Source organism: Canis lupus, chromosome 23 (assembly GCF_048164855.1).
Source record: "Canis lupus baileyi chromosome 23, mCanLup2.hap1, whole genome shotgun sequence".
In the NCBI taxonomy this organism is placed as follows: Eukaryota; Metazoa; Chordata; class Mammalia; order Carnivora; family Canidae; genus Canis; species Canis lupus.
Window position 1 is genome coordinate 22,858,517 of NC_132860.1, and position 17,013 is coordinate 22,875,529.

General features: G+C 36.7%; 2 protein-coding genes across 2 annotated transcripts; both read left to right on the top strand.

The window, feature by feature from the left end:
- The first annotated feature begins 5,857 nt into the window (after positions 1-5,857).
- LOC140615270 (olfactory receptor 51B2-like) lies at positions 5,858-7,413 on the top strand. Its single transcript, XM_072795187.1, is given in 5 exon segments — positions 5,858-5,934; positions 6,391-6,880; positions 6,882-6,991; positions 7,073-7,237; positions 7,239-7,413. Coding segments are annotated over 5 exon segments (1,017 nt in total).
- A 4,184-nt stretch (positions 7,414-11,597) lies between these two features.
- OR51B2 (olfactory receptor family 51 subfamily B member 2) lies at positions 11,598-12,533 on the top strand. The gene has a single exon (XM_072795189.1). It carries the CDS (start codon positions 11,598-11,600, stop codon positions 12,531-12,533), a length of 936 nt encoding a protein of 311 aa, XP_072651290.1.
- The last annotated feature ends 4,480 nt before the right edge of the window (positions 12,534-17,013 follow it).

The following is a 17,013-nucleotide window of genomic DNA, read 5'->3' on the forward strand; positions in this document are numbered from 1 at the left end:
TTCTGATCTATTTACCTTGTGGTATCTCCCCACTATGGGATAAGTTTCTTGGGAGAATGGGCTGTATGAAGCTAATGTGGCTTACAATCAAAAGGACTGACTTTCTTATGTCACTTAAAAGACATAGCTCATTGTCCTGATTCTTAGCCCCTTGCTCCCATTACATTCCCAGGGACATTGACCATAGCCTTGTTGCTCTGTTTGGTGGGTTGGTTTGCTTATATACTGTCATTTCTCATCTGCCAGAACTGTCTTCATAGTTACCTGAGACCAGTAATATTTGAAATGGCTGCAGACTCTATACATTGAGAGGGCAATGAGATAGTTTGCAAGAGTTCTCTGGTATTTTGTGGAATACAGTTAAAATTTTTTGAGTGCCTGAGAGTGCATCAGAGATGACAGAGGGTCTTAGACAACTCTACTAGTATTGCATTGCACTAGAGTGGAGCAAAAATAAATGAGAATAAGATATTCAGATCAAGAGAGGGCTTGCTGCCAATACCACCCAAGGCCAAACAAGAACTTGGATCCTAGCAGATTCCAGTATAGCATGCCTGCCATAGATTAATGAGAAGGGTCTGAGTTGATGATATCTGGTGTCTTCAAACTTATGGGATGAGGCCTTCAAACCACACAATAAAATAGAGTTCCATTTCTTCCATGCCTGAGGTTTTGTTTTGTGTTCTACAGTTTGTAACCTTGACATATGCTCAATTAAAAAGTGATACTAGTCAAAGAAACATTCTAATAGATACACAGGGGCAACATTTTGTCTTTTTCTGGATTGAGGGTAGTGAAATAAAACATTTCCAGGAAATATTGTAATTGTATGGACTTGAAACACATAAGATATTTAAGGAAAATTCTCTCAGGACCTCCCATGAATTTATTCCATGCAGGGGTAAACACTATGAGAATTGGTACACCAGCAATATAGGAAGAAAAGCTCTGTTTTATTAATTCATCAAAGGTAAAGAGGGCTAGGGAGAATGATGTATATTCAGCAAAATTATAGAAAACATGTTGGCAAATATAATGCTAATATATTCAATCAATAATTAGCCCATGACTTTTTCTTTTTCTTTTTTTCCCTTTTAACTGGAGAAGGAACTTCATATCCCTATGTCTAACAGGATTGTTGGAGTGACTTCCTATTATCCTCTTGTAAAGGGATTTAATTCTCCAGTGAAAATGGTTATTTTAAAATATTCTATGGAAACCAACAGTTTAGATCTTCCATCGCTGTTTACTCCCATTCTTAATTCACTTAGCATTTTTTACACTTTAGTTAGGTTTTCCCCAATTGATTCTATGAGAGATAAGAGAATAATAGATCAATTGCTTGAATTACTCAGTAGAGTAATACCTAGAAATGAATAATAGATCAATTGACTTGTGTCAATTGTGTAGTTCATGCAGTTTAAAAATTAAAAATAAGAGAATACACAACAAGAACTTAAAAGTGAAAAGATACATTTAAGAAAGTCAAGGCAATGGTGGCATACGTAAGTCTAACATAAGTCACTAGTAAAGTAATACATAGAAATGAATTCAAAGGTAATTCCTATTTAAAGAAGGTATAACAGATATGATATTTATTTTTTATCATGTATCTATATATATACATGCAAAAGCATCTTGAAAATTTAAGATTTCGTATGAATGTAGTTATCAGTTTTACTATAGTGTCTTATTATTTATAAAATTACATTCTGCTTTTTATAATATGTACTCTGTTCTCAAACTTCCCCAGATTAAATGGATAGAGTATTTCTAGACATATGGAACATACTATTACATTTAAAGAACTAAAGCTGTAATCATATTATACCTTTGAATATATCTAATTTACTTGCATCAATTTATTTTTAGGAATATGGAAAATTTGTAAAAAATAAAAAAGCACAGTATGATAGAAACAATGTGTCTTGGAAGAAAAAAGTATGTCTACTCTTGCCTCTTTTGCTTGCAACCTTTGTGATCTTGAACAAGTCATTTAATCTCTGAGCCTCAATTATCTATCAATTAGGAAAAACAAAATGCATACTATTGGCACTCATATGTCCTGTTAATTATTTTAATATCATTGTATTGGCAAAGCTGGACATCTGAAAATTATGACCTGTCAACACTAAAATAGGAGGGAAGAATATTCAGCCAGTAGGAAATCACTAAATATATGATGATTCTTTCATATGATGAAATACATAGTTACGAAGAGATACACATATCATCTTCCACTGTTCTCTCTCCTTAATCTACCACTTTCAGTCAACTTCTCCTCTTTCTAAGTCATAGAATCTTTCTTCCATATACTTCTATGCCACCCTACTGACAACATCTCGTCAGGAATAAGTCCCTATTACAGACTGGAGTAGGTGAGTGCCAGGAACAGAAATATGGGGTGACTCTTCCTTTCTGATGTTAGATACAATCAAGAGAAGCACGTAAGAAAGTTTTCCAGAGGCTTGCACAGAGGGAATCCTAGCTGAGGTAAGAAGCATCTACAGCACAGAATTCTTCCTTTTTTTCCCAAGAAGTATATTAAAAGAACTATGCTAGATTTAGCTTTTTTAATTTGCAACACTTGGGATGGCATCATCATAACCATGAATGCCCTAAATTAAATGTGGTATTATGTGCTTTTATCCATTTTTTCTGGGTAGAAATTTAGTTTTTTTTAGATCCTAACAGCACGTGCACACACATTCGTGTGTATGTGTGTGTGTTTACACTTTAGAAACTGCTGTCTTAGAAAAGACATGTGAGACTCACTAGGGAAAATAGAAAACCTGAGACCCTGGCCATGATCCATCACTCTTATACCCATAGGGCCTATACCTCATCCCATTCAGGAGGAAGGGAGTAGATGAGAAGAGCAAATGAGGAGGAGCAGGAATAACACTCTCCTTTCTGTTTACCTGTGCATTTGGACTTTGTGATGGATTCATTATTCACTATTTCCTTTTGAAGTCCTGGGACACCTGGGTGGCTCAGCAGTTGAGCGTCTGCCTTGGGCTCTGGTCATGATCCCAGGTCCTGGGATCGAGTCCCACATCAGGCTCCCTTGCATGGAGGCTGCTTCTATCTCTGCCTGTGTCTCTGCCTCTTTGTGTGTCTCTCATTAGTAAATAAATAAAATATTAAAAAAAGATGAAGTCCACATATCTTTCCTGTCCTTTCTTTTCTCATACACCCAAACCCCCTCTGCTTCTTTTCTTCCTCCATATCCACTGAGAGTCAAGTTAAGCTCTCAGACTAAGCAGTTTGGTGTATTTCTTTTTTCTTTTATTTTTTAAAGACTTTATTTATTCATGAGAGATACACAGAGAGAGAGATAAAGACATAGGCAGAAGGAGAATCAGACTCCTCACAGGGGATTCAATCCCAGGACTCCAGGAACATAACCTAAGCCAAAGGCAAACACTCAACCACTGAGACACGCAGGTGCCCCAGTTTGGTCTGTGTGTGTGTGTTGGAATCTATTCTAGTCTAGGAGTTCTATTTACCTAGAAAAACATGATAACACAAAAATCAGGTTGGTAAATTATCTAGATGTTTTCAGCATTAGAGACTCTGTTGAGATATTCATTGCCAATGTTTTGCACAAAATTGCACAGTGATCAAACCCAATTATAAACTCTGCTAGTGTGTATTGTGAGATTTTTCAGGACAGAGGCTGTGCTTATGAAATGGTTTTCTCATAGTGTCAGTGATGAGGTGTGTGCTCACTAATTCTCTCCACATTCAAAATAGTAATCTTTCTACTTGTCCCAGATGGTAGTGAGGAATGGTGCTTCTACTGGCTGTCTACACATCCAAGTGTATAGTGCCTTTTGAAGGACAATTCATCAGATATTAATAAAACAGTTCCCCCAGAACTTTAGGAATTCACTAAAGAGAATACATGTTCTGAGTTGGGAGATGCCAATTATTTTCAAGACCATAGCTTTCCTCACTTCACCCAGATATATTAGTTCTTGTGTGCCTGTTGTAATTTTCTCGACATCTGTCAATAAATAAGCCCATATATAGCCAAGCCATGTTTATGGAACTTTTGCTACATAATGTAGGATTGGAAGAATGCATACAGTATGATCCCAGCCCTGAGGAAACTGTATATAGTGGCCTCAGTTTGATGAAAGTATCTTGTACTCCTAGAAGCCCCACACACCTGCTCTTGGACCAATATCAGGGTTCTTTTTTCATCCTGGACAGGTTTTCCCTTTATTCCAATGGCTCAGGAAGATGTCCTGTTTTTTACATTCTTAGACCTGTCATAGCCTTCTCTGTATCTTGTTATTTTTCTGATGCAAGCCTAGCTATAGAACATACAGCCTCCTTGTTTCTCAAACTTTTTTCTGCTCATAAAAATATTAAAAGCTTGTGTCCTGGCTGATCTTGAACATTTTATTACCATTCTCTGAAAAGATCTCATTAATTTTTAAGAAGAAGCTTGCAATCTGGAAATATGGTTTAGTCATTCTAAATTCCTTTTTTTAAAATAAACTCAAGACCTTGTGTTTTTCTTAAAATTTATTTTGGTTTTGCTATTTTCCCCTTTAGAATAAATATTTCTTTTTTTTTTGTTTTTTGTTTTTGTTTTTTTTAGAATAAATATTTCTAATTCACTACCTTTCCTAGCTACCTTTCCCTTCCTCTGATATATTGTTTTCTCATTCCTGTTAATAAATTGTAGGGAATTTTCAGGGATAGAGCAACATTTATATAGTAATGCTAATTTAAACCTCTAAATGACTTGATATGTTTTAATTGTAGGGAACTCTTAGAGTTGGTGATTTCTTTTTTTTTTTTATTAAAAAAATATTTTATTTATTTATTCATGAGACACGTTGAGAGAGAGAGAGAGAGAGAGAGAGAGGCAGAGACACAGGCAGAAGGAGAAGCAGGCTCCATGCCTGGAGCCTGATGTGGGAACTCGATCCCGAGACTCCAGGATCATACCCTGGGCTGAAGACAGGCACTCAACTGCTGAGCCACCAAGGGATCCCCATGAGTTGGTGATTTCTGTCTCAGTGAGGACCATGCCCATACAGATGTAGCTTCAGAGCATTTCTTACACAAGATTTATATTTGTGAATTGTCCTGATTCTGATTTATTTCTGATATTATTAGGGACATGCTATGAAGAAGTGTTTCACTTTCAAATTTATGGTGAAGTAAGACTGCATCATAAATGGTAATAGTTTCTTTGTGTTGTGGCCACCAAGAAAGTGGAAGTAGTAGAGATGACTGAGATCTTCAGGCCATTGGAACATTATAATGTGACCAGTCACATAAGCAACAGCAGAAGTTAAATATTGAAGTTAAATATTGAAGGAAAAAGAGTTAAGAGGTAAGAGGAGACATAGAGATAGTATCTGAACATTCAGTTAAGTGAAATGATTTTGGAAAGACAAGAAGCAGAAAGAGAATCAGTGAATAAAGAAGCTATGAAAAAAATTGCATGAGGATATCTGACAGGAACAAAGAAATCACTCAGGTGGAAGAATCCAAAAGCATTTATTTCCAAAGATGGAATAAATATGAAATGTTTAGAGCAGTGATTCTCAAATATCACTGTACACCTGAATCACTTGGGCATCGTGATCAAAGGGAAATTTTGGCTCAGTGGATTGGAGGTAGAGTCTAAGACTATATGTTTAAAATATACATACCTGTGCTTGTTCATTGTGGTTAGTCTGTAGCCCACATTTCTGGGAGCCAATCTCTAAAAGGGAGTAACTGTTAGAGCAAGAAAGCAATTGAAAGTGATGGTATGTTCCATAAAACACCAATATGCAATTTTAAAAACAAACAAAGGCAAGTTTTTGTAACTGAAAAGTATGCATTTATCATGACTGTGAAAGACAAAAGCAAAATCAAAGTTAAATGTATCCAAAAACTTAACAATCATAGCAAGAAAGCACCTAAGTAAGATCATTATCCACTAGTATTTATTTACATTATTTGTTGTTATACAATGTTACTGGAAAAAACTTTAAGCATACACACAATAGTAGGACCTGATGTTATAAGAAAAATTAATGAATGATTAGATGAGCACTGGGTGTTATAGCCTATGTTGGCAAATTGAATTTAAATAAAATTTTTAAAAATTAGTAAAAGCACTTCATTTAAAATGAGAAAGTTGTAACTATTAATGTAATTTTTTTCTACTTGGGCAAAGAATAATATTCCTTATCGCAAGTATAACCTGCAAATTTCTATTCTTCTGAAGGAAAATACTTGTGGAGTTATGTATACCATACTGATTAATTATCCCCAAGTATGAAGATTGTGATTGAGGCTTCTGTGATATAATGCCACTAAAAAAAAAATCTGGATTCCTGGCTTAAATGTTTCTAGAAAGCTGCTTTCCATCTGTAGACATACTATATGGCCCAATATTAGCACTGCCCCCTTTTTGCTGACTGGGTTCCCAGGTCTGGAGGCTGCTCATCACTGGATCTCCATCCCCTTCTTTGCAGTCTACATCTCTGTGCTTCTTGGCAATGGCACTCTCCTCTACCTCATCAAGGACGACCACAGCCTCCATGAACCCATGTACTATTTCCTTGCCATGCTGGCAGGTACCGATCTGATGGTGACATTGACTATGATGCCTACTGTAATGGGCGTCTTATGGATGAATCACCGGGAGATGAGCCATGGAGCCTGCTTCCTGCAGGCTTACTTCATTCATTCCCTTTCCATTGTGGAATCAGATGTCTTGCTTGCCATGGCCTATGATCATTTTATTGCCATCCACAATCCTTTGCGATACACTTCCATTCTCACCAATATTCAAGTGGTAATGTTAGGGATGGGAGCTTTTATGAGGGATTTTATATTCATCATCCCTCTAATCTTGTATCTTTTTTTCATTTCCATATTGCCATTCTAATATTCTCTCCCATGCTTTCTGTCTTCATCAAGAAGTCATGAAACTGGCCTGTGCTGACATAACTTTCAATAGACCTTACCCTCTATTTTTTTCTTTCTTTCTTTCTTTCTTTCTTTCTTTCTTTCTTTCTTTCTTTCTTTCTTTCTTTTCTTTTCTTTCTCTTTCTTTCTCTTTCTTTCTTTTTTTTTTCCTAGATTCTCTGATCATCCTTTTCTCCTATATCCTAATTCTTAAGACTGTCATGGGCATAGCCTTTGGTGAAGAGAGAACCGAGTCCCTCAATACTTGTATCTCCCACGCTGGCTGTGTCCTCATCTTTTATGTCACTGTGATTGTCATTAATCCATCAGTTTGGGAAGAATGTGCCACCAGTGGTCCACATTATAATGAGCTATATCTACTTCCTCTTTCCTCCTTTAACGAATCCTACCATCTATAGCATCAAGACAAAGCAAATTCAATATGGCATTCTCTGCCTTTTATCCAAAGATCAATTTGGAAGTTAAACACTGATGGTGGGGATCAGAGGTTTCTCTGAACAGAGGGCCATGAGATTCCACTAAGTCTTAAAACCTACTGTGGCAATCTCCATTCCTTCAAATGATACAATACCATTTATGAAACTTATGAGTTATAAGTTTATGAGTTGATTTGTTTCCTTGTTATTCTGTATTCTTCTCTTTAAATTCTAAGGAGGAAAATAATAAATTCTAAGGAGAGAAATCCTTTGAATTTTCTGGAAAATTAAGTACAATTCTGATATTGTGTTTTTTGTATATGCAATTAATTTTTATGCTAAAAACTTCAATAATTTGTTGTAGCCACTTGCATGGCTTATTTTGGACTTTTCTGGTCATATGTCTTGTCAATTTTTCCTATGAGGGAGTTTATCATTTCCTAATTTATTTGTGGGAACTCATTATAAATAAACCCTAATGAGCCATTTATACTGCAACTATATCCCCATTTCTATTTGTCTTTTTACATACAGAATTTAAATGTTTAAAAAGAAATAATTTCAGATTTTATTTACTTTATTGAAATTTGGGGGCCATATGATAAAGACCTCTTTTATTCCAGGTTTTTCATATTTTTTTCTCATTTTTTGCATAACTTTTTTTGTATATTCTACTTTATAATAGGTTAATATTTGGAGAAAATTAAGACATTTAAATCAATCCTCATTGATTCTATTTTCAAATTAGTAACAGTGGTATTCAGCCATTTCTTTGGCTGTTATTTTAAGGGATGAGACAAGGATGGTCCTGAACAAAAATGATGTAACTGCCAACAAATAAATGCAAAATATTGCTTTATCTAGAGCCAACCCACTGGGGAGTCAAAAAAAAATCAAAGAAACCTACATTTAAAACTATTTCTGTCACTAGTGACAACATGAGAAGGACAAACTGTTTTGAGGATGTGGGTTCCAAAAAGGATCACATTCAGACTGAGCTAAGGGAAGGGTTCCTTGAGGAGTGTGTCTTCAGTTGATACCTGAGGTGGATTAGAGATTAACTGCTGAAATAGGAATAAGAATGTTTTAAGCAGAAATGGTATGTGAGGAGGCTATAGGTGGAATGGATCATGGCAACTTCTGGGTATGTGGCTGACATGAAGCAGGAGATAGCTCTAAGGACAGGGTGGGGAGAAAAAAGGAGGTTAAATCAATAGCATCCTGTTGGCCATGGTAAGGATTTGAGTGTCTACCCAGAGACTCACGAGAAGCTACTGGCTTCTTGTGAAGTTCTAAGCAAGGGAGTGATATGACTTCAGTGATGCTTACAATTTATATGTTCAGGCATGGTATAGATTTCAGTGAGGCAAGAGGAGCACAAGGAAATCAGAAAGATACTGTATCAGTTTGAGAGAGAAATGAGTAGCTAAAACTATTAAAATGAAGATAAATGTAGTGGACAGATATGAGATATATTTAGGATCTACAATTGATAGAGCTTAGAAAAAAAATTATTGATTATGAATAAAATCCATGTTTGAAAAATATTCTGGAAATTTGAGGATGAGGACTCTAAATAATTAATTTCAAACTCTTAAAATGACAGAAGGAAATAGTCTATGCTATAGCACACTGAGCTTTTAAGAGAAGATAGTAACATATTCATTAGTCATTTATTGAAACAATTTTTAATATGTGTATTTTCTTGCCTGATTGTTAATTTTCACAGTAAAAGCTAGGCCTGTATGAGCATGTGCTGAAAGGTTAGGGGGTACAAGAAAATAGAAATAAACTGAAGCAACTGATACTAATAGAAGCTCATAGAAAATGTGGGTCCCAGGACACCTAGGTGGCTCAGTGGTTGAGTGTCTGCCTTTGGCTCAGGGCGTGATCCCGAGGTCTGGGGTTGAATCCCATGTCAAGCTCCCTGCGGGAGCCTGCTTCTCCCTCTGCCTGTGTGTGTGTGTGTGTCTGTGTGTCTGTGTCTCTCATGAATAAATAAATAAATCTTAAAAAAAAAAAAAAAAGAAAATGTGAGTCTTTGCATTCCTACCCAGGGAGAAAAAAGGATAGCTCAAGGTTTCTACCCAGTGATTTTCCACTGAAGTATGTCCACTTCTGTCCAACCCCATAACACCCCATCATATGCACAACAACACAATTTATCATATGGTATACTGTATTTTGATTCTTCTTACTTGTTCTATCTCTTTTCAGTGTGCTCCTCACACCATAACAAAGTGACCTTTAAACAATGACTAGCTGATCATAAGCCTGGCCCATCATTTATTTCATACTCTTGCCCTTTGGGTAATGTCAAAATTCATTACATAAATTGTGAGAACTCTAGGTGATCAGAATCTGCTATCATGCACTCATTTTGTGTTAAGCTTTCTCTCATGAATTGTTCTAGAGATGCTATGATTCTTAGTATAAATTTAGCATAAATTCATCATGTTTTTTTCTTGTCCCATGACTAGCGCAAATATTTTTCTTCGGTGGGTTTAGTTTTTGTTTATTTCTGTGCATGGAATTGATACACTATCTTACAGAAAAATATCATATTCCTGACTCTTCTGTTATTCAGTTCTCAGTTTAAATAGCACTTCTAGGAACCTTGCCCAGACGCCAGGGATATCTTGTATGTACTCTCCCTAGCACACTGACATTCATACAGTAATGAGAGTACTTTGTAAGTTCATGGCAACTATTTTCTTTCTGGTCCCCACTAGATTTTTGAGTTTTGTTAATGAAAAGAACATGTTAATCACCCTGACTCTGCCACAAAACAGACAATGATAAATGAAGTAATTTTAAGATACAACATAACACATCTTTCATTCACCTTGCTGTTCACAGATTTACTGAGGTTCCTGTGAATCAGAACTGATTTCTCCAAAGTGACAAAAAAAAAAAAATACAATTGGAATTCACAAATTCTAAAAATTCTAAGAGCAACAAAAGCACATATGTCTCCCTTGACCTTTGAAATAGACACTGGGAATGCTGATGTTGAGGATCTTGGGGCACATAACCAAGCCCTGGCATCTCTATAAAGGTGTTATTTGAGTTTCTAGTTTTCCTAAAACACCCTTGGGGAAGTGCATGAAAGGGCTGGCTGGGGACACCAATTGAATGGCTCAGCCACTTTCAGAAAAAAGAAGGGAAGGAAAATCAAAGAAACTCCCAAGTGGCTTCAAAGGTGAAACTCTGGGGAGGTGATTTCTACAAACATAAACTCTTCAGCTTGGACGCTTCAAAAGTTTTTTGAGAAGAAAGAGTCTGGAGTAAGTCCTCAAATAAGACAGAAAGAAGATAACCATTCCAGCAATAAGACTGTGTAGTAGATGAGTGCCAGGAACAGAAATATGGAATGACTTCTTATCCTTCGGATGTTAGATGCTCTCAAGAGAAGATAGATTTTCCAGAGGCCTGCATAGGGGACATATCTCACCTGGGGTGAGCAGCATAATAGCACAGACTTCCTTTGCACAAATGTTTTACAGCAGGTTTGAAATATTCAGTGGGGGACCCATGGATGGGCTTCCGGAAAACTGTAAATGTGTTCAGACTAAATATGACATTGTCTGCTCTTGTCCATTTTTCTCCATCAAGGGTTTCTGAACTTTTGTAAGAATTCCAGAAAATGCTGATAAACAATTTCAAAACAGAACAAAGTTTGCTAATAACAATAAAAAATCTATAATGATTGCAAATATAAAATTAAATCAGGTCTAAATGTATCAAGTGTATCAGTGTTTCTACAACCAAACAAAAAGACAGTGTAACTAAGCAAAGTAATTATCCCTTTGTATTTCTTCTTCTCCTTTGTCATCGTCACGTCATCTTCTTTGGCTTTGTCTCTGTTTCCATCTCCATTTCCTTCTCCTTACCTTTATTGCTTTAAACATTTTTCTAGCATATACATAACAGTGTGGCCTAATGTATTGAAAAAAAATTTAATTCAGAAAATTTTAATCAGTAACCTAATATTATATATAATGTGGGAAAATACCATGATTCTTCCCATGATTAGTATAGCCTAGAAATCTCCACTCTCTTCCAAAAGAAAATAGTTGTTAAACCACATATATATCAATTTATTATTCTGAGTACAAAAATTGTGATTGAATCTGCTGTAATATACTCACATGAGGAGGTGGTGCAAACCAAAAAATCTGGATTTCTGGGTTAATAGCTTCCATAAACTTGCTCTCCATCTGTGAACATACTATGTGGCTCAATATTAGCACTGCCCCCTTTTTGCTGACTGGGTTCCCAGGTCTGGAGGCTGCTCATCACTGGATCTCCATCCCCTTCTTTGCAGTCTATATCTCTGTGCTTCTTGGCAATGGCACTCTCCTCTACCTCATCAAGGACGACCACAGCCTCCATGAACCCATGTACTATTTCCTTGCCATGCTGGCAGGTACCGATCTAATGGTGACATTGACTACGATGCCTACTGTAATGGGCGTCTTATGGATGAATCACCGGGAGATGAGCCATGGAGCCTGCTTCCTGCAGGCTTACTTCATTCATTCCCTTTCCATTGTGGAATCGGGTGTCTTGCTTGCCATGGCCTATGACCGATTCATCGCCATCCGCACTCCTCTGAGGTATAACTCCATTCTTACCAATTCTCGGGTGATGAAGGTAGGACTGGGTGTACTACTGAGGGGCTTTTTATCCCTTGTGCCTCCAATTGTGCCACTCTACTGGTTCCCATATTGCCGTTCCCATGTTCTTTCCCACGCCTTTTGCCTCCACCAAGATGTCATGAAACTTGCCTGTGCTGATATTACATTTAATCGTGTGTACCCAGTCATTCTGGTTGCTTTGACTTTCTTCCTAGATGCTCTCATTATCCTCTTCTCTTATATTTTAATCCTGAAGACAGTTATGGGTATTGCCTCTAGAGAAGAGCGAACTAAGGCCCTTAACACCTGTGTCTCACATATTAGCTGTGTCCTGGTCTTTTATATTACTGTGATTGGCCTGACTTTCATCCACAGGTTTGGGAAGCATGCACCACATGTGGTCCACATCACCATGAGCTATGTCTACTTTCTCTTTCCTCCATTCATGAACCCTGTTATATATAGTATCAAGACCAAGCAAATTCAGAGAAGCATCATTTACCTACTTTCTGTGCACAGAAGGCCTTGAGCCTTTTTTTCAATATCTTAGGAACTCCAGGATTTCTGGGCCTTTTCATAATTGGAAGGGACCTGAGTGTTATAGCTACTCTTCCTTTTATCAGAGTGAGATGAGATTTTAATTGTTACATAAAGGTACAAGCTAAGTTGAATGAAATGAATATATATATATTCTATATATTTATATCTCTATATATCTATATGTCTACATATAGATAGTTCTATATATAACTTGATCACAGACAAGTCTTTTTGGCTAATTTTCACTTTTTCTCACTGATTTTTAGGGGTTCATTGTGTATTATCCCCTAATGTTTTATTTACATTATGAAAATTTTTCCAGTTTTATCTTTCCATATAAGTAACTTAAAAGTCTGTGTATAAATAATTCTATAATTTGCTTTATCTTTTGAGATATTGGGGCGATAATTCCATAGGTCTTCCTGTTTCCAGGTTATTTATATCTTTTCTTAAACTTTTGCATAATTTATTTTCATAGATCTTATGATATGAAATATTTGTGTTTGGAGGAAGGCAAGGAATTTAAATCAGTTCTCTTGTGTCTGTTTCTTGAAGTAACAATAACATTGAATCACTTATTTGGCTGATTTTTTAAGGCTCTAGTATAAGACAGGCAATTTTTCATGCAAAAATAATATAATAGCAACAAAACAGACAAAAAACTTTCCCTCTTAGAATTTTTAAACAATTGGAGAGTCAAAAAAATCAAATAAACCCAAATTTAAAATAAATTTTGTGATCAATAGTAAAACAGAAATAAGAAATTGCTTTGAGACTGTGGGTCTCAAAAGAGACTACATTCAGGCTTGAGATAAGACTAAGTTTCCCTTAGGGTGCATGGATGGCTCAGTTGGTTAAGCATCCAACTCTTGATTTTAGTTCAGGTCATGATCTTAGGGTCATGAGATCAAGCTCTATGTTCGGCTCCACACTCAGCTTGGAGCCTGCTTTAGATTGTCTTTCTCCCTCTCCCTCTATACCCACTTGCCCCACTCTCTCTGTTTCTTTTTTTCTAAATAAAAATAAATAGAATCTAGAAAATAGATAGATAAAAGCAAGTTTCCAGGGGAAAGTAGCCCATCAGGTGAGATCTGAAAAAAAGGTTAGAAAATGGTGAAAATAGGAGTAAGAATATTCTAGAAAGAAGATAGTATATGTGGAGCCTTCTAGTGGGATGTATAATGGAACCATCTGGATAGATGGCATGGCTACTTGAAGAAGAGGATTTCTTTGAGGAGAAGCTGAAGAGAGAAGAGGAAGCCAGATATCAAAGCATCGGTTAGCCATAGTAAGGGTTTGCATATCTACCCAAAGAGACGTGGAAAGCTACTGAAGGAAGTAGCAGGATTTCATTGAGGTTTTCAAGTAATCATGGCAGCATTATATAGGAAATGGATTTGAAGTAGCAGGAAATGAACAGAAGAAACAACAGGAGGATGCTGGAGTAGTTGGAAAAATAGATAATAGTAGCTCAAATTAAGGAAGTGGAGATGAAAGGTAATGGAAATATATGACACATGTTTATGATCTGGATTTAATAAGATTTACAAATTTTTTAGAAAAGCAGAGGGAAGGAAGGCTTGGGAGGAAGCAAAGATAACCCTAAGTTCTGCTTTGTTTATGCTGTTAAAAGAATGGCAATACTAATGGAAAAATAATTTTTGATTTTGAATTATGTTTATGAATAAGAAGAATAGTAATACATTTTTTAAATTCTGAGATTTTGAGAGTAAATCCAAATGATGAAGTTGTGATTCTATAAAATGACCAAAAGAAGTATCCCAGGATATAGGACTGGGCTTTTTAAAGCTAAAATAGAAATTAAATAGTCATTCACTAAAATCTCGTTTAGTACATGTTTCTTTCTTCCCCATCATTAAGAGTCATAGTAAAAGCAAAGCATGTATAAGAAGAATACACCTAGGGCAGCCCAGGTAGCTCAGCGGTTTAGTGCCACCTTCAGCCCAAGGCCTGATCCTGGAGACCCGGGATCGAGTCCCACATCCGGCTCCCTGCATGGAGCCTGCTTCTCCCTCTGCCTGTGTCTCTGCCTCTCTTTCTCTCTCTGTGTCTCTCATGAATAAATAAATAAAATCTTTATAAATACATACATACATATATACATACATAGATAAGCAGTGTAGAAAATACTGCCAGATAGGAGATGATACATAAATTATGATGTGATATAATGGGTTAGAAACAGAAGATCTGATACAACTTTAAACATGGAGATGGGACAGAATTGAAAGCTGGATTACTCTGGTTTATTTAAGTAACTATATATAGTTATAGTTACAGCCTTAACTGTATACAGAGTTAAGGCTGTATCTTCACAAATACCCAATCACCAGTCTCTGAGAAGACATACATGTGGTTTTTAAAAGTCTATACTTCATTATTTCTTTCAAGTGAACTGGTTGATTGGATCATCCTTTTCAATTTATAAAAACAATTTGAAAAGAAACAAAGAAACGAAGAAACAAACAAAGGTAGGTCTTCACCAGGTGGAACTTGGTTTGGAACCAAGAGCTTTTGAATTGGGCCAAACCAAAATATTCCAAGGACTCAGCCTGAACTCCTATAACTTGCAATAGTAAGAGATCTTGCTTAGTGATAGCCTTAGCAACCAAATATGTTTAGCCAAGATTCATTTTCTGCAGCCAACAACAATCAAATTTCTTTGTAAACAACACACATAAGCTTTCCCTTTTATCTCTAAAAATCCTTGACTTTTGTTCCCCTGGACGGACACTATTTGATTTGCTACCCATATCTGTGCTCCTCACATTGCAATTCTGAGACCCTGAATAAATGCTCTGCCTCTTTTCTTGGTGGACACAAGTCATCTCTAAGATCTAAGAGACTTTCTACTGCTAAGCACCTGTGTATTTGTGTGTGTGTGTGCACACCTATGCACAATAGTGACAGATCTCTTAATATTTTATATTATAATGTCTGATCTCAAAACTTTCCTTTTATAACTGTCACAGTAAATTTAATGAACTATAAAAAATGTACTGAATTATTTTTTATTGTGGTTACATGTGGTTTACATGTGGTTTACATGTGGTTTACAAATTATTTTTTATTGTGGTTTACATATTGTGTGTTTACATTACAAGCGTGATTTACTCGCTTATACATATCTTTTCATAATGAAAATGCCATCTTACCATTTTTAAGTATACGATTCTGTGAAATTAATTACAATCATAATGTTGAGCAACCAACACCACTATTTCCATTTTTATTTTTTGTTATTCTAAAAGAAATTCATCATCTATTAATTGACTACTCCTCATTCTATCATTCTTCCAGCCCCTGGTAACCTTAAATCTACTTATGTCTCTATAAATTTGCCTATCCTACATATTTCATGTAAGTGAAATAATATAATTTGTCCTTCTGTGTCTGGCCTATTGTACTCAGCACAAGGTTTTCAAGCTTTATTCATGTGGTGGCATGTATCAGAAATTCATTTCTTGGGGATCCCTGGGTGGCTCAGCGGTTTGGTGCCTGCCTTTGGCCCAGGGCGCAATCCTGGGGTCCCTGGATTGAGTCCCGCGTCGGGCTCCCTGCATGGAGTCTGTTTCTTCCTCTGCCTGTGTCTCTGTCTCTGTCTCTCTGTCTCTCTCTCTCTATGTCTATCATAAATAAATAAAAATAAATCTAAAAAAAAGAAATTCATTTCTTTTAGGACTCAGTACTATTCTGTTCTGTGTATATAGTAATATTTTGTACATTATGTTTATTCACCTGGTGAGGGACACAGGCTTATTTCTATCTTTTTTATTTTATTTTATTTTTCTGCTGGCAGGCCTACAGTCTTGCATATCCCACCCCAGTGGCATCCTCCCCAAATGCTCCACAAGGGCAATCCAGGGGCAGCACAGTCCCCAGACCTGCACACTGAGTAGCTCACCACTTGGGAGACCCAGAGGCCCCTCCACCACCCCCTAGAACAGGGACACCTTCAGATTCCACCGTCTCCTTGATGGTGAGGCTCAGGGCAGGCTAGGGGGAGGTGACAGAGGGAGAGGAGGATGGGAAGAGTGAGTGGCGCACGTTCTCACCTGACCCCTGGAGTCCAATCAGGTAGCAAGCAAGATTGAGGTAAAGTGGGTGGAGTGGTTGGGGTGCCTGGAGGAGGCAGCAGAGAGAGTGGGGCACAGAGAAGGCAGGGTATACCCCAGGAGCCCAGTTTCCTTAAGATCAGCTCTGCAGCCAGGAACACCCTGGGGCAGGAGTGAGCGAATAATTTCTATCTTTTGGCTACTGTGGATAATACTGCAATAAATATTGGCCTATAAGTACCAGTTTGAGTATTTGTTTTTACTTATTTTGAATACATACCTAGGAATGGAATGGCTAAGGTCATATTGTAACTTTAGATGAACTTTTTGAGAAATTGTCAAACTATTTTCCTCAGAACTGGCACCATTTTATATTCCCACCAGGAATGCACA

Excerpts from the sequence above, each read along its gene's own strand:
- OR51B2 (XM_072795189.1), top strand. The coding sequence starts at position 11,598 with ATGTGGCTCAATATTAGCACTGCCCCCTTTTTGCTGACTGGGTTCCCA.